Source organism: Neophocaena asiaeorientalis, unplaced genomic scaffold (genome assembly GCF_003031525.2).
Source record: "Neophocaena asiaeorientalis asiaeorientalis breed wild unplaced genomic scaffold, Neophocaena_asiaeorientalis_V1.1 scaffold543, whole genome shotgun sequence".
Taxonomy (NCBI): Eukaryota; Metazoa; Chordata; class Mammalia; order Artiodactyla; family Phocoenidae; genus Neophocaena; species Neophocaena asiaeorientalis.
In genome coordinates this window covers 871,125-895,981 of record NW_020173671.1, presented here as the reverse complement: position 1 = coordinate 895,981, position 24,857 = coordinate 871,125, and the positions used below count along the sequence as shown (strand labels likewise).

Sequence of the window (24,857 nt, the reverse complement as noted above, 5' to 3'; positions counted from 1 at the left end):
ATGGCTGTGACTTTTGGCTCTGGGAAACTGAGCTGCTTTGTGAGTTTCTATCATTCTGTGGATCGTCAGCACTGAGCTGGAGCCACAATTAAATCTGAAATTCTTCCTCCTGAAAGCCCTGTGTTTAGTGGCTGTATCCTGGGATAGGAGATACAGTGAGCTACCAGCTTTGGTATGTGAATCTCCGTGAAGATTTTCAAGGACTTCTTAGTGGAAAATGTTTTCTTTTACCACATAAATCAAGTTACCAGTCTATTCTGATTTCTAGCCCCCCCCCCCAAACCACACTCTAAATTCAAGAAAAACACTTTTGTACCCATTTGTCTCATTTTTGCCTAGAAAAGATAAATTGCTACTAACCAGTCATGTGTGTCCTTTGGTAAAGAATGTAGTGATTCTGTTACTAAGTGGTAAAGATTCATCTACTGAGGTTTTTGTGTTTGGGACAGATAGATGTGTTGCTATGTAACAAATTCCCCTAAGACCTAGTGACGTAAAACGTTTATCGTCTCAGCGTTTCTGAGTGCTGGTTCTGGCCCGTGGTCTCCCATGAGGTCGTCATTACCGTGTGATTGGCTAGCGCCGAGGCATCTGAACGCCTGCTGAGCCTGGAGGAGCTTCCCAGCTTACTTGGGTAGCTTTTGGCGAGAAGCCTCAGTTCCACACCTCAGTGGCCTCTCTGCCACATGACGCTTGCTCACGACATGGCAGCCGGCATCCCCCAGAGCAGGGTGACCCGAGTACCAGAAGGTAGGGGTTATTGAGGCCATCTTGGAAGTTGGCTACCAGAGATCATTAGATTTCCATATTGACATATGTAGGTTACAATCTGTAATTTGCATTACTCTAGATCGCTGGGTCTCAATTTGGGGTCCCCTGGGGATCCCACGTTTGCCGTCTCGTGGGTGGAGGCCCGAGATGTTGCTAAACATCCTACAGTGTACAGGACAGGCCCCACAACAGCATTATCCCCAAATGTCAGTTATATGGAGGTTGAGAAACTCTGCTCTAGTTTGTCCCTTTAACTTGGAGTCTAAATTAAGCTGACCACTTCAAGTCTCCTTAATGCTTGTTATTGACGCATCCTGTTCCAAAGGTTGATATAAAATAATTCTGGTGGGAACTTCTTTTACATTCTACTGGTGGGAAGAATTTCTTAGATTGTTTCCTAGCGAGATTGATTCTAGTAAGAATCACCCATTCAGTGTGAATTCTCAACAAACCCTGATTCAGCTGAGGTTCCACCTTCCAAAGTGCTTGTACTACTGAATAATCATCATTAAGTATGCTCAATCTAATACAGTAAAAGCTAATCTTTTTTTTTTTTTTTTGGAGTATAATTGCTTCACAACGCTGTGTTAGTTCCTGCTGCACGATGAAGTGAATCAGCCATAGGCATACATATATCCCATCCCTCTTGGACCTCCCTCCCACCTCCACCCCCATCCCACCCATCTAGGTCACCACAGAGCACTGAGCTGAGCTCCCTGTGCTATACAGCAGGTTCCCACTAGCTATCTATTTTACACATGGGTAGTGTATATATGTCAATCCTAACCTCCCAATTCGTCCCACCCTCCCCTTACGCCCCTGTGTCCACATGTCTGTTCTCTACGTCTGTGTCTCTATTCCTGCCCTGCAAATAGGTTCATCCGTACCATTTTTCTAGATTCCACATATATGCGTTAATATACGATATTTGTTTTTCTCTTTCTGACTTAACGTCACTCTGTGTGACAGACTCTAGGACCAACCACATCTCTACAAATGACCCAATTTCATTCCATTTCATGGCTGAGTAATATTCCATTGTATATATGTACCACATCTTCTTTATCCATTCCTCTGTCGATGGACACTTAAGTTGTTTCCATGTCCTGGCTATTGTAAATACTGCTGCAATGATCATTGGAGTGGATGTGTCTTTTTGAATTATGGTTTTCTCAGAGTATATGCCCAGTAGTGGGATTGCTGGGTCATATGTTAGTTCTATCTTTAGTCTTTTAAGGAACCTCCATACAGTTCTCCATAGTGGCTGTATCAATTTACATTCCCGCCAACAGTGCAGGTGGGTTCCCTTTTCTCTACACCCTCTCCAGCATTTATTGTTTGTGGATTTTTTGATGACGGCCATTTTGACAGGTGTGAGGTGATATCTCATTGTAGTTTTGATTTGCATTTCTCTAATGATTAGTGATGTTGAGCATCCTTTCATGTGTTTGTTGGCAGTCTGTATATCTTCTTTGGAGAAATGTCTATTTAGGTCTTCTGACCATTTTTGGATTGGGTTGTTTGATTTTTTGATATTGAGCTGCATGAGCTGCTTGTAAATTTTGGAGATTAATCCTTTGTCAGTTGCTTCATTTGCAAATATCTTCTCCCATTCTGAGGGTTGTCTTTTCGTCTTGTTTATGGTTTCCTTTGCTGTGCAAAAGCTTTGAAGTTTCATTAGGTCCCATTTGTTTATTTTTGTTTTTATTTCCATTTTTCTAGGAGGTGGATCAAATAGGATCTTGCTGTGATTTATGTCATAGAGTGTTCTGCCTATGTTTTCCCCTAAGAGTTTTATAGTGTCTGGCCTTACATTTAGGTCTTTAATCCATTTTGAGTTTATTTTTGTGTATGGTGTTAGGGAGTGTTCTAATTTCATTCATATGGTAGTTCTATTTTTAGTTGGTGGTTCTATTTTTAGTTGGTATGCAGGCCTCTCACTGTTGTGGCCTCTCCTGTTGCGGAGCACAGGCTCTGGACACGCAGGCTCAGCGGCCGTGGCTCACGGGCCCAGCCGCTCCGCGGCCTGTGGGATCTTCCTGGACCGGGGCACGAACCTGTGTCTCCTGCATCGGCAGGCGGACTCTCAACCACTGTGCCACCAGGGAAGCCCTATTTTTAGTTTTTTAATGAACGTCCACACTGTTCTCCATAGTGTCTGTATCAATTTACATTTCCACCAGTAGTGCAAGAGTGTTCCCTTTTCTCCACACCCTCTCCAGCATTTATTGTTTGTAGATTTTTTGATGATGGCCATTTTGACAGGTGTGAGGTGATACCTCACTGTAGTTTTGATTTGCATTTCTCTAGTAATTAGTGATGTTGAGCATCTTTTCATGTGCCTCTTGGCCATGTGTATGTCTTCTTTGGAGAAATGTCTGGTTAGGTCTTCTGCCCATTTTTGGATTGGGTTGTTTGGGTTTTTTTGATACTGAGCTGCATGAGCTGTTTTGTATATTTTGGGGATCAATCCTTTGTCAGTTGCTTCGTTTGTGAAATTTCTTCCCATTCTGAATGTTGTCTTTTTGTCTTGTTTATGTTTTCCTTTGCTGTGCAAAAGCTTTTAAGTTTAATTAGGTCCCACTTGTTTATTTTTGTTTTTATTTTCATTACTCTAAGAGGTGGGTCAAAAAAGATCTTGCTGTGATTTATGTCAGAGTATTTTTCCTATGTTTTCCTCTAAGAGTTTTACAGTATCAGGTGTTACATTTAGGTCTTTAATCCATTTTGAGTTTATTTTTGTGTATGGTGTAAGGGAGTGTTCTAATTTCATTCTTTTACATGTAGCTGTTCAGTTTTCCACTGCCTCGCTTATTGAAGAGACTGTCTTTTCTCCATTTTATATTCTTGCCTCCTTTTTCATAAATTAGGTGACCATAGGTGCATGGGTTTATCTCTGGACTTTCTATCCTGTACCATTGATCTATATTTCTGTTTTTATGCCAGTGCCATACTGTCTTGATTACTGTAGTTTTGTAGTATAAAAGCTAATCTTTTTAGAAAAGATTTTTGATTAAGACAGTATTCTTAGCTATTCATTCAACCAAGAAACAAACGTATCTTTAATATTGACTTTGGGCTTTAATTCTTAGAAAGTCAACTTTATATTGATACGTACAGTATTTTTTTAAAGAGTTTAGTAGCTAGCTACTCTTATCATAAGGCATTAAATGCACAATACAACAAGAACTTGATTTTAGCAGGTCCATAAAGAATAGTGAAGTAATTAGTTCCGTTGACTGACTCATATTCAGTTAAAACACCCTTTAGCAGTTTCCTGTGGGTGTTGCCAACACTGTATCTCAGGGGGTTAGAGAGTAGCCAGTGTAGACTCATTTTTAAATTAAATTTTATTAATTTAGATTTTTTGTTGTGCATTTCAGATAACTGTTAAGCACCTATTCTTTGCCAGGCACTTTGCTGCTTACTTGTTATCTCCGTTGGATGTCTAATGGATTTCTTGAATTAACAAATGGAACTTTTTTTTCGTTCAAAATTTCTTTTTTTAAGTTTGATGTCAGTAAGTGGTACCATCAAGTCACCCAGTTGCTTAAACTTAAAATAAAAACAACAAAACCTAGAAAAACAAAATACCTAGGAATCATCCTCGATTGAGGATGGCCCACCAAGCCAGGAGTGAATTTTGTGGTTCCACCTCCAGGACATATTTCACATCTGTCCACATTTCTCCTTCTCCCTTCCTTAAACTCCTTGTTCGTCTCAAACCTGGTCTGAGGAGGCTTCCTCTATATCCTCTATCCCAGTGTCCTGCTGATTTCCCTTGTAGCACAGACTGTAGTCGGCACTCTGCTCATCTGTGATCTCTCTGCTGCTAGCATGTAAGATCTCTGGCGGTAGGGACCCCATCCACCTTGCTCTCTGGATCCTTAGTTGCCTCTGCCTCCCACGTGTAAGTACATAGTAGGTATATGTATTTATGGAATCCGTTGTTACAGTGTGGTTGCCTACTAAGCGCTTGACACTCTTCTATGCCCTGGGAATATATCAGTGCACAAAACAAAGGTCTGCATCCTCACAGAGCTCACCTTCAGTTGAGTTTTACCTTTAATGTGTTTTTTTGGGATCCTCCCGGACCGGGGCACGAACCCGCGCTCCCTGCATCGGCGGGCGGACTCTCAACCATTGCGCCACCAGGGAAGCCCCTTTTAATGTGTTTTTGATGACATGCCATCATGTACAATTGAGCTCAGGGAGTGTTGCACGTGCCAGGCTCTCTGAGAATATGCATGCCCCAGTTTTTTGGTTTTTTTTTTTTTTTTAATTGAAGCCTAGTTGATTTACAATATCATGTTAGTTTCAGGTGTACAGCAAAGTGATTCAGTTACACATTTTTTTCATATTCTTTTCCATTATAGGTTATTACAAGATATTGAATATCGTTCCCTGTGCTATACAGTAAATCCTTGTTGCTTATCTGTTTTATATGTGGTAGTGTGTATCTGTTAGTCCCATACTCCTAATTTATCCCTCCCCACCCTTCCCTTTTGGTAACCGTAAGTTTGTTCTCTATGTCTGTGAGTCTGTTTCTGTTTTGTAAATAAATTCATTTGTATCATTTTTTAGATTCTACATATAAGCAACATCATGTAATGTGTCTTCCTCTGTCTGACTTACTTCACTCAGTGTGATAATCTCTGGGTCCATCCATGTTGCTGCAAATGGCAACGTTTCATTCTTTTTTATGGATGAGTAGTATTCTGTTGTGTACGTATGTACCACATCTTTTTATTCATTCATCTGTTGCTGGACACTTAGGTCGCTTCCATGTCTTGGCTACTGTAAATAGTGCTGCTGTGAACATTGGGGTGCTTGTATCTTTTCAAACTAGAGTTTTCGTCTTTTCCGTATATATACCCAGGAGTGGAATTGCTGGATCATATGGTAACTATTTTTACCTTTTTAAGGAACCTCCACCCTGCTTTCCATAGTGCGTATGCCCCAGTTTTAGAAGTGTGGGCAGAAGGTGCGTGGGAGCTGCTGGCCCCACAGCCAGGCCAGCCTGGGGTTGGGGCTGGGATTGGGGTTGGACGTCAGACCGAAAGAGTGACGTGACGTTAGAAGATGAGTTGTGTATACAGTGGAATTCCGTCCGTGTGGTCATTATTTACAAGCCACATGCCTGCAGTGAAAATATTAGAAACTATAAACTCTGTAAATTTTAGAATCCACTTGTTTCCATTTCTTTGATCTGATATAGACAAGTACTTTCCTGAAGAATATCTTTTCTTTCAAGGGTGACTAGCTCGTGGTTTGTATTGAAGGGGATTCTTTAGGAGAGCATTGCCCTTATGAAAATAATCGTTCACAATTAGTCCAGCTCTCTGTTTATGGACAAGTGAAATGCGTTCCAGATGGAGGAGATTTATGTAAAATGAATGTCTTGTAATGAAACTTTAGAAACGGAGTTCAGTTTCAAAGTGATTGTATCAGGAGATACATCTCATCTTAGAAAGTTTTAGTAGGGATCACTTTCCATATCTGCACAAATCTTTTCCTTTATTTCTTCTATTTTTTGTTTTCCTTTGCAAAGATTTAAGCCAATTTGGCAGTTCCGTTTTATGTACCTTGTGGTAGCTAATTAGCCTCTAATTTTTGAAGCTAGATAAAGCCTCCAGGTGCCTCCTTACCCCTTGGCTACCAGGTTACAATGAAAGTGAGTCAGAATTCTGCGCCCTCACGTGTATTATCCGAGCAGGCACCAAAATCAATTTTGTGGGTAAATTGAACACAGTTGCTGCTCTGTCTTGTGTTGTCTCACTGAGCCTTTCTGTAAAGATTTACCGAGGCAAATGTGACAGTATCAGACACAGAACGTGGTCTGCACCACGCAACCCCCATCCTCCAGATCCACGGCTGCCCTCCCAACCCTGCAGCCCCTGGGGCTCGCTGCAGCCTTGACACCCGGCCCACGCCAGACTGGCTGGCGGACGTCGTGTATTTCCAATCAGTCCATGGCTATTAATGTCACTCATTTTTCCCCAGGAATTTCTTAACATCCGTTACACTAAGTAACAGGGCCACTTAGTTCACAAGAAAACTCATTTTACTAATTAACAAAGCTTCTGGTGTAATCTGGAGATTAAGATAGTTGAAGCATGTACAATAGCCATCTGGCCTTGGGATTAAATCCTAACTAATTACTTCCCGAATGGGTTTTCCCATTTAGGGCAAATAGCTGCCTCCAGAGTGGAGATATTTCCTGGAGCAAAACTAATACACGTCCATAGCACGCTATCTATACCTGGAGCAAACTAATACCCGTCCATAGCACGCTATCTGTACCTGGAGCAAACTAATACCCGTCCATAGCACGCTATCTATACCTGGAGCAAACTAATACACGTCCATAGCACGCTATCTATCTATACCTTGGAGCAAACTAATACACGTCCATAGCACGCTATCTATACTAACATGTTTTCAGGTAAATTACAGATCTTATGACAACTTTAAATACCAAATTAGGAAGGAGGAAAGTATTTTCAGATCATGAAACAAACCTGCATTGTCCCTGCAGTAAGTTGCTAACCCTCTAGAGTTAATAACTATGGATACGTCTTAACCACCCACCGAAAAAGTTCCAGAAAGTCAGTGTCGATTCAGAAGGAATAAAATTCTTTAAGTAAGATGATTTTCTTATTTTCTTGACAGTATCAAAATATCCAAGTTGTCCTATTGCACCTTTTGAGTGAAATTCTTTAGTTTCTGTTTTACATAAGAGAGAGGATTCTAGCCATCTTTGCTGTTCAGACTCTTGCAGTAACACGCTGTCTTAGTCGTCCTTGGATTGGGAAGCAATGTGCATGGCATCAAAATGCATCCTCTATCATTAACACATAATGTACTTGTCCTATTTTTTGCTTTTCCTTTGTTTTTGTTTTTATTGGCGAAATCCTGGTTGAATATTCTGAGTACCATAATCTGACCTATATGGGAATCAAATACAGTGTGGGCATCTTCACCCCAAGTTTCTTCACATCATGTCTAAAAGATGAGAGGACCCAACCCATTTAAAAGTAAAACTGCTTCTTTTCCACTTTAGATTTGTATGTTAATAAAAACGTTAATTCTGAAAGAGTATGTATTATGTATGTGACGGAAAAGCTTTTCAACCTATATATTTTATTTTCTCCCCTGACCCCACCCCAAGACTAACACTGAAGTGATTTCACATCCCCTGGCCTGCCTCTTACCTAATTTGCCAGGATGTTCAACATGAAGGGAAATATTTAAATCCTAGACCATTTGGGGGATATTCAGTAAAGTATTTCCTTTTGGTTCAGAAATTTTGCTTTTTTCTGTTGTCAAAGTATCGATACTTGGGTAGATCTCGTAAAATAGCTGAACATGAGTATCACTTAGCATAGAGAGTTGATAATTTTCAACTTTATAAGGTTTTTTTTGTTTTGTTAAAGTGTTTTAAAAATAGAACCAAGATTTATTAGTTACTGAGTAGGTTGTTTTCAGAGTTACTGGTTTCTTTTGGGGTCAGGACAGGGCCAGAGGGACACCCCCAGTCCACTCTGCCTTCTCCCACATGTAGGCTTTCTCATTCCATCCTCTTTTTTCATTAGTTTTTTGCCTGGCGCTTTTCCTTTAGCCAAAAGATATTTCTCTGGCACTAGCTGTAATGGTTAGAGCAACTACGGATGCCAGTTATAAAAAGGAAAGGGAACCGATTTGGCTAGGGAACTGAGGAGCAAATTAGATGTTGTATGTTGGTGACTTTGTTTATCCAGGTAAGTGATCACATATCTAAATCATTTGGGGACATTTCTTTTTAGGTTACCTGTTCAGAAGCCCGTGTTTTTAGTTCAGAAGAACTAAAAAACTTTAGTTTGTTTTTTTTTTCTCCTTTGAATCTAACTTCCTTTTTTAGTTTATTATTTTCTCATGAAGTAAAGGAAAAATAAGTTCACCAAATATAAAATGGACAGTGTTCAATTTAAAAATTTATTAGAGTTCAACATTACCAGTGTGATAACTTTGTCCTTTTGCCCAAATAAAGAATTTCTTTTGTTTAATGAATTTTGAACTTCTAATGAGTGGTAAAGAAAAGGGAATAGGAAATAGTATAAGAAGTTGAAAGCTTAAACAGAATGTAGATAAATACATAATAAATTAGACAAGTTATTGAAAGCTGAACGTTTGTATTACTATATAATGAATTTTTAAGTGAAATATTCAGTAAGAATTAGGTGAAATGATATGATTTTGATTAACCCTTCTGCAGGGTTAAAGTGAGAAGTTTGAAAAAGTATCTGTTTGAGCAGTTGTGTTGGCAGTGTAATCTTTGCAGCTTTGAAGTAATAACATTGTCTTGACTACTCTCTCTTAAAATAGTAATTTTTTATTAATGAAATAGTGTATAGATGATACAGCTGTTTAAAATTTGGAAAGAATTTTAATCCTCATTGTAACATCAGGACCTGATTTTCGTTTTTGAGTTTTTTTTTTGAGCAGTTCTAATGATTTGTAAGGACTGATAGTTTTGAACTTTATTGTTTCTTAAGGGTCTTCCACAAAACAAGAACAAAAATGACTTATTTTAAAAATACCATAAAACTCATTTTCTCTCATAATTACCATATGAGTCCTTTGGGCTGTTTTATAAATCTAAGAAAAATTAAGGGTTTTAGTGATCTTATTTTTTTCCGTATTTTGTAACATTTTGCTATTTCATCATCCTTGGAATTGATTCATCATTCCTCATCAGTTATTCCCAACAGTGTTTAAAAAGACTAAAATAGGGGCTTCCCTGGTGGCACAGTGGTTAAGAATCCACCTGCCAACACAGGGGACACGGGTTCGAGCCCTGGTCCAGGAGGATCCCACATGCCGTGGAGCAGCTAAGCCTGTGTGCCACAGCTACTGAGCCTGCACTGTAGAGCCCACAAGCCAGAACTACTGAGCCCACGTGCCGCAACTACTGAGCCCACGGGTGCGCCTAGAGCCCGTGCTCCGCAGCAAGAGAAGCTACCGCCATGAGAAGCCCAGGCACCGCAACAAAGAGTAACCCCCGCTCGCCGCAACTAGAGAAAGCCCGTGCGCAGCAATGAAGACCCAACGCAGCCAATAAATAAATCAAGAGAAGCTACCGCCATGAGAAGCCCAGGCACCGCAACAAAGAGTAACCCCCGCTCGCCGCAACTAGAGAAAGCCCGTGTGCAGCAATGAAGACCCAACGCAGCCAATAAATTATTTATTTATTTATTTATTTATTTTTTAAAAAAAGACTAAAATAATAAGACTAATGGAATTGCCTAGAAGGAGGCTGTAACAGTGACTGTTGCATCATCCTTTCGTTTGCTTATTGTATTGCCCAAAGAATTGCATTATCTTTCTAGAAGGTATGAAAGAATGCTACAGACAGCTTTTTTGTAGTCTGATTTTAGATTTCAGTGAACGTAATTGAAAAAATCAGAAGTTTTCACCTTAACGACAAAGAGCGGTAAAGTGACAGAGGAACACATTTCACAAATATTAGATGAATCCGAAGATGAATGCAAAGAGACAGGCAGCGTTGTAGACTCTGATGACAGTGAAATTGGTTCTGTCTCAGGTTGAGTCTTCAAATGGTGTAGCCTTGAATTTTCTCAAACTCAAAAACAATCTGTTTCTAAAGACAAGAAGGAAATGTGTCATTGGCATCCAGTTATAGTCATTCAACAGGAAGGATTTCCTAACTCAGAATTTTGTAAGAAGAATCTGGACCGCTGGTTTTACTAAACGGCCATGTGACAGTGTTCTTTCATCTTGTGTAATGTTTGTGGATCAGCATTTATGCAGTATGGTTTGTAAAGACAAATGCTGAAGGCAGAATTGTATATGAAAGTGATTGGAAGCAAGTAGACGGTGTAGAAATGAAGAGCTTAGCTGCTCCGTGGCATGTGGGATCTTCCCGGACCGGGGCTCAAACCCGTGTCCCCTGCACTGGCAGGCAGATTCTCAACCACTGCGCCACCAGGGAAGCCCTGTGATCTATTTTGAGTTAATTTTTGTATATGGTGTGGGGAAAGGGTCTAGGTTCTTTTTGTTTCATTTTGCATATTTTTCAAGCACCACTTGTTGAAAAGACTGGTCCTTTCCCTGTTAAATTACCTCGGCACCTTTGTCAAAGATGAACTGACCGAATGTGCGTGGTCTATTTCTGGACTCTGCTCCATTGTTCTGTATCTCTGTCCTTTAATCAATACCACAGTGTCTTAATAATTTTATAGCTTCTTGAAATCCAGTAGTGCACGTCCTCAAGCTCTGGTCCTCTTTCTCAGAATTGTTGTGACTTTTCTAGATCTTTTTCATTTCCCTTAAATTTTAGAATCTGCCTGTCCACTTCTATAAAGAAAGCCTTCCAATCCCTTGCCTTTTCATTTGCTGAATAACAGTAGTATGTTTACCAGTATCAGTCCTTAGCAGTCCTGGAATTTTTTATCATTATTATGTTCCTTTATTTTGCAAAGTATTTAATTTGGCCTTTTATATCAGTATTTATAAGTAAGATATTTGCTTTTATATTGCTCTCCCTTTTTATGATATCTTTACCAGTTTGGGTATTCAGTGTTATGATAACTTTATAAAATGAATTATGAAAGAATCACTGTTTTCTGTTTCCCTGAAACAGTTATGTAGTAAAGCAATCAAATATTCCCTAGGAATTTGCAAAACTATTTAAGACCAATCCATCATTTTTAAAGGAGTAATTATATTTTATTATTTTCTATGATTATGGTCGGTTCAAGTTTTCTCTTGTTTTCCTGAATGGATTTCTGTTTTCTTAGGAAGTCATCTATATTATTTACTTTTTTCAAGTCTAGCACTATAGGGCTGGGCATAGTGTTCCTTTAAAGCTATTAAAATCTTTCAGATTATTTAGAAGAACTTTTAAAAGGTTCTAAATGGTTAGGGTTTCATTTTTATTACGTCAAGGAGAGTAACCTATCCTAACCCTACATTTTAAAAAAAATGTATTGAGGCTTTTTCTTTTTATTTGGGGCAATATGTAAGATCCGCTTTTGTAAGCAATTCATGGATACATGACAGGGTACTTTGGCTTATTGTTTTATTATAGTGTTCAGATCTCCTGTGTCCTTAATTTATTTTCAGTTTTCTCTTTGTGATTTATTTTCAGGGCAAGTTTATTCGGATCAACTTTGACGTAACTGGCTATATCGTTGGGGCCAACATTGAAACATGTATCCTTTTTCATAATCACATTATTCGAAATAGAGAATGATTTAATCTTCCTATGGCCTCGTGGCAACCCTCTGTGGTACCTCTCCCATTATCCAGGTGATAAAACTTTAGCCCAGAGAGATTGTGACTTGTTCACATACCTTCAACTTCAGAATATGAACTCCAAAGTGGTATTTTGTTGTTGTTTGTTTTTAACACCAGGTCATGATCTGGTCACATGGCTGGGGAAGTGGAGAGTCCCACTGAGGTGAGGGTACCTGTACATCGACCCAGGAAGTGTTTGTGTGCTGTAAGGACGTTTAGGTGAATACCGATACGTTGAAAACATCTTCAGTTACTGCTGCGTTAGCCCATTTTTTACCATCTACTTCTGATACTAGTGAGATGAGCATGTCCCATCAAAACAAACCTTACTGATGTACAGAGCTGAAGTAGTTTCAGTTAGTGTTAAGCAGAATAAAACTAGAGGCAAAAAAAAGTCAAATACATAGACTAGTCTTAAGAAATGTCGCATGCATAGAATGACCTTAAAGAATGATAGCTATATAAAGAATTAATTTGATTTAAGAGATAATAAATTAGAAATGATTCTGAATGATAATGTGCCCGTTAGGAAAGATACAGGTGACAATCCTCTGATACTTGTTAACTACTCTTTAGTGATAGAGATACACTGCTTCTATCCCTCAGGTGAGGGATAAATCAAACTTTTCCTGTTAATTCAGAACTGTGTTTTATGTCTCTAAATATGCTCAGAGCCAGAAAACACAAGAAGCACTTGAAAATGACAGGCGAACGGAGCTAGAGTTTCTTCATACCGGGGAGCATCGTTCATGTGAGTGTACTTTTCGCCGAATGTGGAGGATGTGTTTGGGATAGTCTGATTTAAAATCAGGCTGTGTGGCACCCACATAATTCACGTTGGTGGCCCCTGGGAAGGTTTACTTCAGAGGAGGCAGTCCTCTCCCAAAGCAGTGAAACTGAGACTCTGAGAGTCCAGTGTGGCTTTCAACCCAGAGACAGGCTGGGAGCATCAAGGCCCCATGGACAGAGAACCCAAGCAGGCCCCAGATGTGCGTCCTGATACCCAGGCGGAGGCGTGGTGTTATGACGTGCAGGCGCTGAGTGGGGACTCAGAGGGATAGGACAGGAGTTATGCACGTGAATTTTGGAGTTCAACAAAGTTTTGATTTGTACCTCTACCACTTATTAGCTGGTGGGTTTTTTTTTTTAAGTTTTTCTACATACAGTGCTTCGCATTTTTATTATTTATTTGTTTATTTTTGGCTGCGTTGGGTCTTCGTTGCTGCGCGTGGGCTTTCTCTAGTTGCGGTGAGCGGGGGCTACTCTTCGTTGCGGTGCACAGGCTTCTCATTGCGGTGGCTTCTCTTGCTGCGGAGCACGGGCTCTAGGCGCACGGGCTTCAGTAGTTGTGGCACGCGGGCTCAGTAGTTGTGGCTCACGGGCTCTAGAGCACAGGCTTAGTAGTTGTGGCGCATGGGCTTAGTTGCTCCGCGGTACGTGGGATCTTCCTGGACCAGGGATTGAACCTGTGTCCCCTGCGTTGGCAGGCAGACTCTTAACCACTGCTCCACCGGGGAAGTCCCAGCTGTGTTATTTTGAGTAATTTCTTTGTACCTTGGTTTTCTTATTTGTGAAGTTGTGATAGTAATTCTGATGTTAAAAGGCTTTTCCTGCCTTCAGTGTCACCCTTAACCTCCTTTGCTCAGACCTTCTGGAAAAATCTCGTGCTGTTCGTCAAGCAAAAGATGAACGTACTTTTCATATCTTTTACCAATTGTTATCTGGAGCAGGAGAACATCTGAAGTGTAAGTTACAAAGTTTTTTACTATTTTATATTCAGTTGAGTATCTTTTTTAATATTAAAAAATTTTTTTGAGAAAGAGAACAGTTTTGGGAAACAGATTTATACACATACACCAGAATTCTAGCTGGTTAAATTACGAAAATGATGTTGAACTTCCAAGCCATGGGATCAGTACTTTAAGTGGCAAGCATATGAGTGGTGTTATATTATCTTTTGTACTTTTGTTTCTTTTCTTTTAAAACAATTTTAAATTAGAAGACAAATGATGTGTTTTCATACACATTCCATTTCAAAGTTTATAAATACAAAAGTAAGAGAAAATAAATTTACTTAATAAAATTAACTTGGATAAATATGTGTATTCCTAGATTTACAACTGAATATGTGTTTCGCTTCCAGTAGTACTAGAAAGAACCTGTGCGGATTTTTATTTATTTATTTTGTGGATCACAAGTTTAGGGTTGGACAGGGTAAAAAAGTAAATTCTGTTCTGGGTCAGAGTTTTGCTGGGTCAGGAGGGAGAGGAGAAGGTACACAACTTTCCAGTTTCTTCTGAGTTTCAAAGTCCACGCTGCTTCTCTAGAATTAGTATGTATGTTATTTAGATATCACAACAGACATATAAAAGCCAGTAATACTCTTCTCATCTGGGGTCTAGGCTTTTGTTAACCATAGGTCATCTGTGGAAGCATTAAACCCAGAAATCAGTTAAAGAAAGACCTGCAGAGGAAAAAAATAATAATAATAAGCAGCAAGTAAATAGAGTAATTGACAGGGAGAGACTAAAAATTCAAGATTATCCCGTTAGGTAACGCTGAAGGGAAGGAAACCCTCAGGCTTTCAGACTGGCAGGTATTCTGAAGTAATAGTGAATCAAAAAGAAAAAAAGACAAAACTGTTAAAAGAAGGAGATTTAAAAAGAAAAAAAGCAAGTAAGCAATACCCAGTAGAAGCTCAGTGTGATGTAAATAAGACTTAAGGGATGGGGGTGATCGGGAGAAATCCTCTGCGGCAGAGCCAGTTCCACGGAAAGCTAGGAGCACGTGATAACATCTACTGAAGGGATGACGACCTGTTTTACTATTCTGAGTGCTCCTGAGAACGTCCTTCTGCTCTTAAGAACACGTTTCTTGAAGGAGTCGGTTGAGTTCTCTCTAACTCATGGACCCTGAAGTACAGAGTCAGTGGGAGTATCCGTTATAACACCCTGTCAGACTATTACTGTGTCAGACATCGCTCTCAGAGGCGATGTACCACTAAACAGACTGACTTGGAGAAACAGTTTCAAGGCATTGTCTGGGCTCAGCATTTGCCTGGTCCGTATTCTACACCTTCCATATCCAAGTATTTATCTAAGCCCATGCAGTCTTCACATTGACCTCATGGTGTTTGCTATAAACGCCTTGCTAATATAGGAACATAGAATATGGGTTTGAAAGCTTTCCCTCAAAAGATGCCTAAAATATTTAAATCTGAAAATCAAGTTGAGTTATCTGGAAGGTTATCGTACCCCAGCTTTCTGATTTCAAATATAATATACAAACCGCTGTTCCCCAGAGCCCCTGTTTAGATGTTTGTTGTTTACATCATCGTTTTCCTTCATTGTACAGATAATGGAAAACTGTCTTATGTCTGTGTATTTAACATGAGCATATAAAGAAAGAAGAAGTACGTGGTGGTGATGGGTTGCATGTTTTTCTGCCGTGTGGGTGCAGTTGGAAGGTGGGGATGTGCTTGAGTCTGTTGCTGACTATTTATTACGTTGTATTCTGTTAACGTTTTCTTTCAGCTGATTTGCTCCTTGAAGGATTTAATAACTACAGATTTCTCTCCAACGGCTATATTCCTATTCCGGGACAGCAAGACAAAGACAACTTTCAAGAGACGATGGAAGCAATGCATATAATGGGCTTCTCCCACGAAGAGATTCTGTGTATGTGTGATTTCTCTCATAAGATTCTGATGCTCAATTTGCATAAGACTTATAAATTGGGGGTAAATTACCTGAACTAGAAAATGATTGAGAAACTAATGGGAACTGCCTGTAATTTTATGAAATCCTAAGATTTGTCTTACTGAAAAATTTTGTATAGCTCATTTTTAGCACAAAATAAGTTAGAATATGTCTCTGCTACATTTTGATGCAGTATCTTAATTCATTCTTTTCTTTTTATATCAACATAAAGCAATGCTTAAAGTGGTATCTTCAGTGCTACAGTTCGGAAATATTTCTTTCAAAAAGGAGCGAAACACTGATCAAGCTTCCATGCCGGAGAATACAGGTAAATTGATGAATACTGATTTTATTTCCGTGGTCTGTTGTCGTGTTCTCCAAAAACATGTTACAACGCAAGCATAAAAGCCCTCCTGAAGTGTTTCCCATGAGACTCCACGTGCCTAGGAGTAAGGGTCACTCTGATTCCATAAAGGAGGGAAGAGAATGGGGTGCAGGGTGAGACGTGGCAGTGGAGACTCTGCCTTAGCCGTGGGGCATTAGGACTGGGGGGTGGAAGGGGGCACAGGCTGCAGAGACCACAGGGCTCACCTGAAACGGAGCTGCAGCTGCTAGGTTCTATAGCCAGTTTTCTCCTTGGCAGCAGTATAGGCCCAGGGCTGCCAACTAGAATTGATTTTTCGAAGAAAGGTGGAAACCTAGATTTTAATATGAAATCTTCAAGCTTTTAAATATCGAAAATGGATTGAAATTCGCACTGGTCGAGGACAGAAGTTTGTGAACCATAAAATGTGTTTGCAAGCCTTATGGGGTCTGCTTCTGAAGGTCTGGAGACAAAAAGAAAACGGAGGAATCAGTGTATTGACTCCAATGCTTGATCACCCGGGGACGTTATCCTGCCTCACAGGATCCACCGTGGCCAGTGAAGGCTGACATGCATCACAGTCTCTGCCCTGGAAATCGGCCTTCTTTGTTGTAACCAATATTAATTTAATTCTGTGTAACCCTTTTAAGGGACCTGTCCGTCTCCTGATACCTCATCACCACCATTTCCTGACAAAGCCCCTGCACCTCATCCTAAATCTTTAGATTTCCAGGATCATGAACTATATCATTCAGTCAAAGTATTTTGATTGACATTTGGGCCAACTTCTTCCATATAGCTTTCACGTGGTTAAGTAAGGCTTAAAATCGAGCAGTTTAAGATTTAGAACAAGAAATGTATTAGTGTAACTTTGCTTGGAGATCTTGACCTAGAGGTAGAAGAGAATCAGGTCACCCTTCTGAAAGTCAAGGCAGCCAAGTGTGTTTCTACTTTTTAAAATATAATGTGATAGGTTTTCTACTTGTTATTTTTTTTAACCTTTAAAAAATATTTATTTGACTGCGTTGGGTCTTCGTTGCTGCACACAGGCTTTCTCTAGTTGCAGCGAGCGGGGGCTGCTCTTCATTGTGGTGTGCGGGCTTCTCCTTGCAGTGGCTTCTCTTGTGGAGCACGGGCTCTAGGCTCACAGGCTTCAGTAGTTGTGGCACGTGGGCTCAGTAGTTGTGGCTCGCGGGCTCTAGAGTGCAGTCTCCGTAGTTGTGGCCCACAGGCTTAGTTGCTCCGCAGCATGTGGGATCTTTCTGGACCAGGGCGCGAACCCGTGTCCCCCGCGTTGGCAGGCAGATTCTTAACCAATGCGCCACCAGGGAAGTCCTCTACTTGTTATTTTGAGATAACTTTTAGCTTATAATGATTGATTTTGTTTTCCTTGTTTTTTTTGATGCCCTTGATTTGTTACTTTTTCATACGATTTTATAGACTATGGCATTTGAAAATTTCCCTGAAAATCTGGAAATGTCTCATAATGGCAAGGCTTTCCCTCTCTTTGTTTTTTCTCTATTCTTTTCCTTCTTTCTTTTCTTCCTTTCTTCTTTCCTTTATCTCTTTCTAACTTTATTTTTCTTTCTTTCCATCCTTCCCTCCTTTTTCCTTTTTTCCTGCTTCTTTTACAGAACTGTTTTTTTTTAAAAAAAAAACAACTAAAATGACTGCAGTGTCATTGCTTCATTGCTGTTCACTACATCACCAGTCATGAAAGTAAAATAAATCTCTTTCTAATTGTATGAGAAGCTTTAAAAAATTACAACTCTATAAATAATTTTTCTCAAATTATTACCTATATTAGGTAGTGGTGGTTAATTAACACTTGCTGTGTTGCAGTGTGTAAGAGTTTGTACTTTTTAATTACAGTAAAATTTAAACATGTAATAGGAGAGAGAAGAGTGTAAAGAACTCCCCACATTCTCGTCACCTGCCGTAGACAGTCACCAACTCACGGCCTGTTGTGTTTCATTCATACCACCTCTCACTTCCCTTTTTCTGGATTATTTCAAAGCAAATCCCAGATACTTCATTTGTAAATATTTCAGTCTGATGCTTGACTCAGGGTCAAAAAATAAGGGCCTGAAATGAGCATATACACTTGGACTTCTTTTAGTATTGGTGATATTTCTTTCTCTTACAGAGTTTTTCAGGTTATCAATATTTAAAAATTTTTTAATTGTGATAAAATTACACATAGCAAAATTTATTTTGACCATTTTTAAAGTGTACAGTTCAGTAATGTATTTTCGCATCATTATGCGATCAGTCTCCAGAATTCATCTTGCAAACTTAAACTCTAAAACAACTCCCCATTTCCCCCTCCCCCAGCCCCTGGCAACCACCATTCTAGTTTGTTTCTATGAATTTGACTAGTCTAGGCACGTCGTAGAAGTGGAATCATTCAGTATTTGTCTTTTGTGACTGGCGTATTTCATCGGGTTATTAATATGTTATTATACATTAATTTCCCATGGCATGTTTACATGTTGGTACCAAAGTGGCATTTCTTATAAAAGACTTATTCTCTACTATTGTCTATAGTACTAAAAGTAAAATTATCTTTATTAAACATACGAATCTCTACAGCGCATTCCTCCTTAGCCACTCCCCGCCCCATGAATAAGGTAAATATAGCAAATGGCTGTTAACCAGTAGTACCAGAGCACCACAAATTCAAAAGAAAAAAATACATTTAATCACAGAAATTTATCACAAACATAATAACGAACCAAAAGGAAGAGCACGTTTTGATTATTGGGCTTTGGCTATAAGGCACTTTGAAACCAGATAGAATCTGAAAAAAACAATCACAGACAGACCAAGCGAGAGCTGGGAAATTAGGGTCATTATTGCTGCTTCAAAAACAAAAGGGGAAACCAAAAAAAGACTGCCAGATCTAACCACCTATCTGCAGGAGAACAGAGGCCGGAGGCACATGTTAAATGACCACGGGGTGCAATCAGGGTGAATGGTTCCGTTGCCGGTGATGCTGAAACATTTACGTGCGCCTCCCTGGAGTGGCCTTCAGAGCAATATTGGCAAATCACTACCTTTTAGATTGAGTATGACTCTTTTAAAAAAGCATAAATGGCAAATAAGAGGGTAATAAGGCTTAGAAGTAGAAAATGTGATGCAATTGTAAGGGAACTTGTTTTCCTGGTAGAGGAAAGTAAGCCAAGGTATAACCACACTCTAAAGTCCGTTTTTTCACTGCTAAAATGATGTTTATTGTGATAAAGCAAGAGAGTGTAGGCAATTTCCTTTTGCTGCTTTGTATTTTTCAACTTCCCATTCAATACGTGCACACAAGCACACATATGTAGGTTAACTAAAAGGAGGCAGGACGTAGGGCTTGAGGAGGGCAGCTGGTAAAAGCTGGCGAGAAGAGTCACAAACCAGAGGAAGTGCTCGCTGAGGCACGGCCTGCCCTGCCCACCCAGGGTGCTGCTAGGTTGCCAACGGTTCACCTGGATCACAGGGGGGTAGGATGCAGTGTGTCTTTGTTTGTTTTTTTTGTTTGTTTGTTTTTGCGGTATGCGGGCCTCTCACTGTTGTGGCCTCTCCCGTTGCGGAGCACAGGCGCCGGACGCGCAGGCTCAGCAGCCATGGCTCACGGGCCCAGCCGCTCCGTGGCATGTGGGATCTTCCCGGACCGGGGCACGAACCCGCGTCCCCTGCACCGGCAGGCGGACTCTCAACCACTGCGCCACCAGGGAAGCCCGCAGTGCGCCTTTGAGAAGGAACTTGGTTATGCTTCTAACGTGATTTAAAATGTACTTACCCTTATAGAATTTTATTGTTATTTTAACACTTAATCAGACATTTATTGTAATAATTGGAACACTTGTTGGACCTTAGTGACATTAGACAGTGAACTTCTGCTGAGGTGGGTGCCCTAATGCTGGTGAGAATCAACAGTAACAAAATTAGCGGCTTTTTATGTGAGCCGAGGAATCAAATAATTTTAATAACCTTTAGGTGTCTTGCCTACTAAACTATTATTAGGATCACTATATGGGCATGATTAGTTGTCTTGGTAACATGATGATTTAAACTGTTTTAAACACCGTTTTTCTCATTCTGTGCATTATCCATGGGTTCTAAGACTTAGTAACTTGCATTAAGTTACCCAGAGTAAGTAATTGCTGACTAATCTTCTCTTATGTAGCCTAAGGATGAGTATTATTAATTTGAAAGGATGAAGGTAGTTCTCATCAGACCTAAAACTTGCCCAACCTTATGCCTTGTATTTAATTTCTTAATACAATTTGATAACTACTCAGGTGTTTCCAGTGTTGACTGAATATATGGTGACTAGATCGTAAGTAGAAGCCTAGTATTTAGGAGACCTTTTACCCTCTAGTTGCCCAGAAACTCTGCCATCTTCTGGGCATGAATGTGATGGAGTTCACTCGGGCTATTCTCACCCCCCGGATCAAGGTCGGCCGAGACTACGTGCAGAAAGCGCAGACCAAAGAACAAGTAAGTTTAACGTCAGTTGCTGTCACACATTTGCTTGAATGATAACCGTGGCCGTTAGACCTTCTGATGGGCACGTAACAAACCGAATCAACAGAAGCTCTATTGTATGGATGTTTCTTGGTACTAATTGAGTACTTTCTCTCAGAACATTTTTAGAGGTGACTTGTAAAAAAGGAAATCTGAAATATCACCGTGAGTTTTCCCCAGGTAGATGGATCATACATGTTCCCCAGGACGTGTACCTCGGGGTCCCGCCCAACAGGGGGGGGTGCCCTGCTTGCTCCCTTGTCCCTGTTGGGGGGAGGGGAGACAGCGCCAAGAATGCAGGCGTCGGATTCACCCGTTTCCTGGTGGACTCTGGGCAGATGCGCCGCCTAGAACCCCAGGGGCAGAGGGAAGAGTTTATTTTTACTGGGCATCTCCACCCATTTCCTCCATTGATTATCTCCAGTGTACGTTTAATTGTACTAATGCCCTCTATGGATGTATAAAATTCAGAGAGGATTAAGCAGTAAGTGCTCTTTTAGGGTTTGGGGGGCGCTGTACATCATGAAACTGCCTCCATCAAACAGCTGTTAGTGTTTTGTTGAGATTGTTTCCGGAATAAAAGGTTGATGTTGTCTAATTACAGGCAGATTTTGCAGTAGAAGCTTTGGCAAAAGCTACGTACGAGCGGCTCTTCCGCTGGCTTGTGCATCGCATCAATAAAGCTCTGGACAGGACCAAACGGCAAGGGGCGTCTTTCATTGGAATCCTGGATATCGCTGGATTTGAGATTTTCGAGGTATATCTTCCCCCTCCTGCTTTTCCTTCCTTCTGTTTACCCTTTTCACCAATAACACTTAAGGCTCCCTCTGTACCAGCTGCAGTGCCAGCCACCAGGGATATGATGGTAGATAAGTAGGTACAGTCCCTGCCATTCCATTGATAGTAGAGAGTCAAACATGGAGTGACAGAAACCCAAAATTCTCAGAATTTTGGATAATGAAGTGAGGGAGGGAGGGGGGCTGTGATAGAAGGAACTGGCGGGGGGGGGGGCCCCTGTAGAAGATGTGTCTGCAGCAGTGAGAGTGGAGCACGAGGAGCCCCCGGCCTCAGGAAGAAGCCCCGGCATAATGAGAGTAGGTCCAGTGGTCCTGTATGGGAGAGAATTTGTCAGATGTGAGAAACTGCTAGAAAGCCAGTGGGACTAGAGGTAGCTGACCAGAGGGGCAGAGGAGCTGGAGACATGGAGTGGGAGATGGAAAAGCAGAAGCAGGGAGCCAGTGGAGGATGGCGTTGCCGTAGCCTGGCGGCCAGATGACACTGGCTTGAGCGGGAGTCAGGAGCAGCTGTGTGAGATCAAGAGATGAGGGAACACAGTGGACTCTGTTCTGAAGATACACCCACAGGATTTGGTGGTGCATCTCAATATATTTCACTACTAGTCTGACTAGATTTCTCCAGACACTCACCATCAATCCATCAAAGGTTTGGAGTCACATACCTGCTGTGGTTTTGCTAAACACTGATAAAATTTTGGTCTCCTAAAAATGTGTATCTTTATCTCTCCTTTGATAGACACTGTATAGCAAGGCACAAATACTGAATTAAATACTTCTTGGGGTCACTGTGCTGCTTTGACCAGTTGGATACTGAATTGTCCTATTTTAAAATGAACCCCTTTGGACTATATAAGTCTGTCCTCATAAAATTTGAACTGTTACTGGTATAAGCAGTTTTATCCCCCAAACTGCCACTGACACTATAAAAGATTGCTTTAATATGTTTTTTGTTTTTTAATTTATTTATTTTTGGCTGCGTCGGTTCTTCGTTGCTGTGCGCCGGCTTTCTTTCGTTGCGGCGAGCGGGGGCCCCTCTTTGTTGTGGTACACAGGCTTCCCATTGCGGTGGCTTCTCTTGTTGTGGAGCACGGGCTCTAGGTGAGCGGGCTTCAGTAGTTGTGGCTCGAGGGCTCTAGAGCTCAGGCTCAGTAGTTGTGGCGCACGGGCTTAGTTGCTCCGCGGCATGTGGGATCTTCCCGGAACGGGGCCCGAACCCGTGTCCCCTGCCTTGGTGGGCAGATTCTTAACCACTGCACCACCAGGGAAGCCCCAAGATTGCTTTAATATGTATTGATTTGTGAATAACTGAAAAACCATGAAAGGTGGCTGCGTGCAAATTGCATGTTGCCTTCCTGTGTATAAACAATCAGAAGATACAGTGAAAGAAAAGACCCCCACTTCCAGCTGCCAACAAGAACAGATGAAATACCTAAGAAGAAATGGGCAAGATTTAGTTGACAACTTTACAGGGCAACTGTGAAAAAATGAAAGACTTAAAGAAATGTAAAAATATAGCTTGTTCTTAGATGAGAAAATTCAGCGTTGTAAAGGTGTAAATCTTCCCCAAATTCATCTTTTTTTTTAAATATGTTTTTAACATCAAGAAAGAAGAGCATAGATTTTATCTTATTTATTTATCTATTTATTTTTGGCTGCATTGGGTCTTTGTTGCTGTGCTTGGGCTTTCTCTAGTTGCAGTGAGCAGGGGCTACTTACTCTTCGTTGTGGTGCACAGGCTTCTCATTGCAGTGGCTTCTCCTGTTGTGGAGCACGGACTCTAGGCACACGGGCTTCAGTCATTGTGGCGCATGGGCTCAGTAGTTGTGGCGCATGGGCTTAGTTGCTCTGCGGCATGTGGGATCTTCCCAGACCAGGGCTTGAACCCGTGTCCCCTGCATTGGCAGGCCGATTCTTAACCACTCTGCCACCAGGGAAGTCCCCCAAATTTATCTTTAAAGTGAACATACTTGTTTAAAACCTGTTTCAAGGGGTAGAGGAGGACTAGGCAACCTGCTTCTAAAACTAATTTGAAAAATAAGTTATTAAAGTATAGATAGTAAAATTCTGAAAAAGAAATGAAAAGAGGATATTAAGAGATAAAAAATTATAAAGCTGTATGGTTTTGACATACGAATATACACAGACAGTAAAAAAAAAAAAAAAAAGAAAATGTTTTAGATGCTAAAAATGCAGGATTGTTTAGTGAGTGTTATTTGTCACGGAAAAGAATGGAAGATGTCCACTGTTAGGAGATTTATGCTTACCGTAGGAGATTGGTTTGATTAATTACGATATATATTCATGCAACAGAGAACTATGCACCCATTATAAAGAATGAGGCGGCATTATATTACAGATTCCAAGATGCCTTGTTTTTTTAAAAATCAGGGTAACACACATTTATGAGCGCACAGACTGTTTCTGGAAGGATCTCAAGAAATAGGTGACAGTGGTTGCTTACGGAGAGCAAGTGGGTGACTGGAGTGAGACTTCTCAGCGCAGCTCTCTGTACATTTTAAATTTTATACCATGTGTTACCGATTTAAAAATCGATTATTTTAAAATACAGTTGGTAGCTTAAATATGAAGACAAGTAGAAATCCATTAACGAAAAATACCATCACATGTAGTGGCTCAGGCTAAATAGAGCACTAAGATCGCATGATCTTAAGGCAGAGCAAAATCCATTCACACAAACGTAACCACGCACCATCGGGCGGTCTGCAGGTGTTGATGTGGGTCACTAGAAATACGGTGTTGAACACGGCAGACTCTGCCCTGGCCCCCCTAGCGTGACCTCGTTCTAAGACGCTGAGTGTGACACCTCCCAGGGAAGATTGGAATGGCTTTTTCAGGCTATAAATCTATTATTTGGGGCTTGATTAAACCTTCCCTAATTACAGATCACTTTATAATGAAAGAGGTTGTTTATGGGCCCATGGTACTTGTGTGGGCAGCATGGAAGCAGAAGAAAAGGCTGAGTACTTCTCATATAAGGCGACTGCTTTAAGAAAGTTATCCCTGTTACTTCATCCATCCATGTTTCATCCCATCAGCAGCACAATAGAGAAGTGGGCAGATTTCACAGAGAGGGAAAAAGAAATGTCTGTAACAGATGAAAAGGTTATTATTTGTTTCTACTGTTGTTTTCCTTAACTCACTCTGGAGCCAGTGGCCTAAGTAAGGAGCAGAGGGGGCCGCAGCCCATCTGTCCTCTGGACCCTCAAAGCTCACGGAGACGCGCTTGCCCCCTTGGCCTCTGGCCTTCCCAGGTCTCTTTGTTTCTCTTCTTTTTCTCACTTCCTTTCTCGTTTATTCATTTCTCTTCATTAACCATTCGCTAATCAAAATGGTTTCATTTGTAGATACTCAGCACGCTACGTTTGTCGTTTTCTCCTTTTAGCTTCGCAGTAA

The 24,857-nt window shown here is 40.7% G+C and overlaps 1 protein-coding gene across 3 annotated transcripts in view; it reads left to right on the top strand.

Annotated features, from left to right (window-relative positions):
• MYH10 (myosin heavy chain 10) overlaps positions 1-24,857 on the top strand; it is a 134,676-nt gene that overhangs the window by 58,284 nt on the left and 51,535 nt on the right. For all 3 annotated transcript variants that reach the window (XM_024748375.1, XM_024748376.1, XM_024748377.1), the window contains exons 7-12: positions 11,921-11,984; positions 13,716-13,814; positions 15,603-15,746; positions 16,000-16,095; positions 20,501-20,619; positions 21,251-21,403. In XM_024748375.1, the coding sequence (XP_024604143.1) occupies positions 11,921-11,984; positions 13,716-13,814; positions 15,603-15,746; positions 16,000-16,095; positions 20,501-20,619; positions 21,251-21,403 (675 nt within the window). The remainder of the gene's footprint in view (positions 1-11,920; positions 11,985-13,715; positions 13,815-15,602; positions 15,747-15,999; positions 16,096-20,500; positions 20,620-21,250; positions 21,404-24,857) is intronic.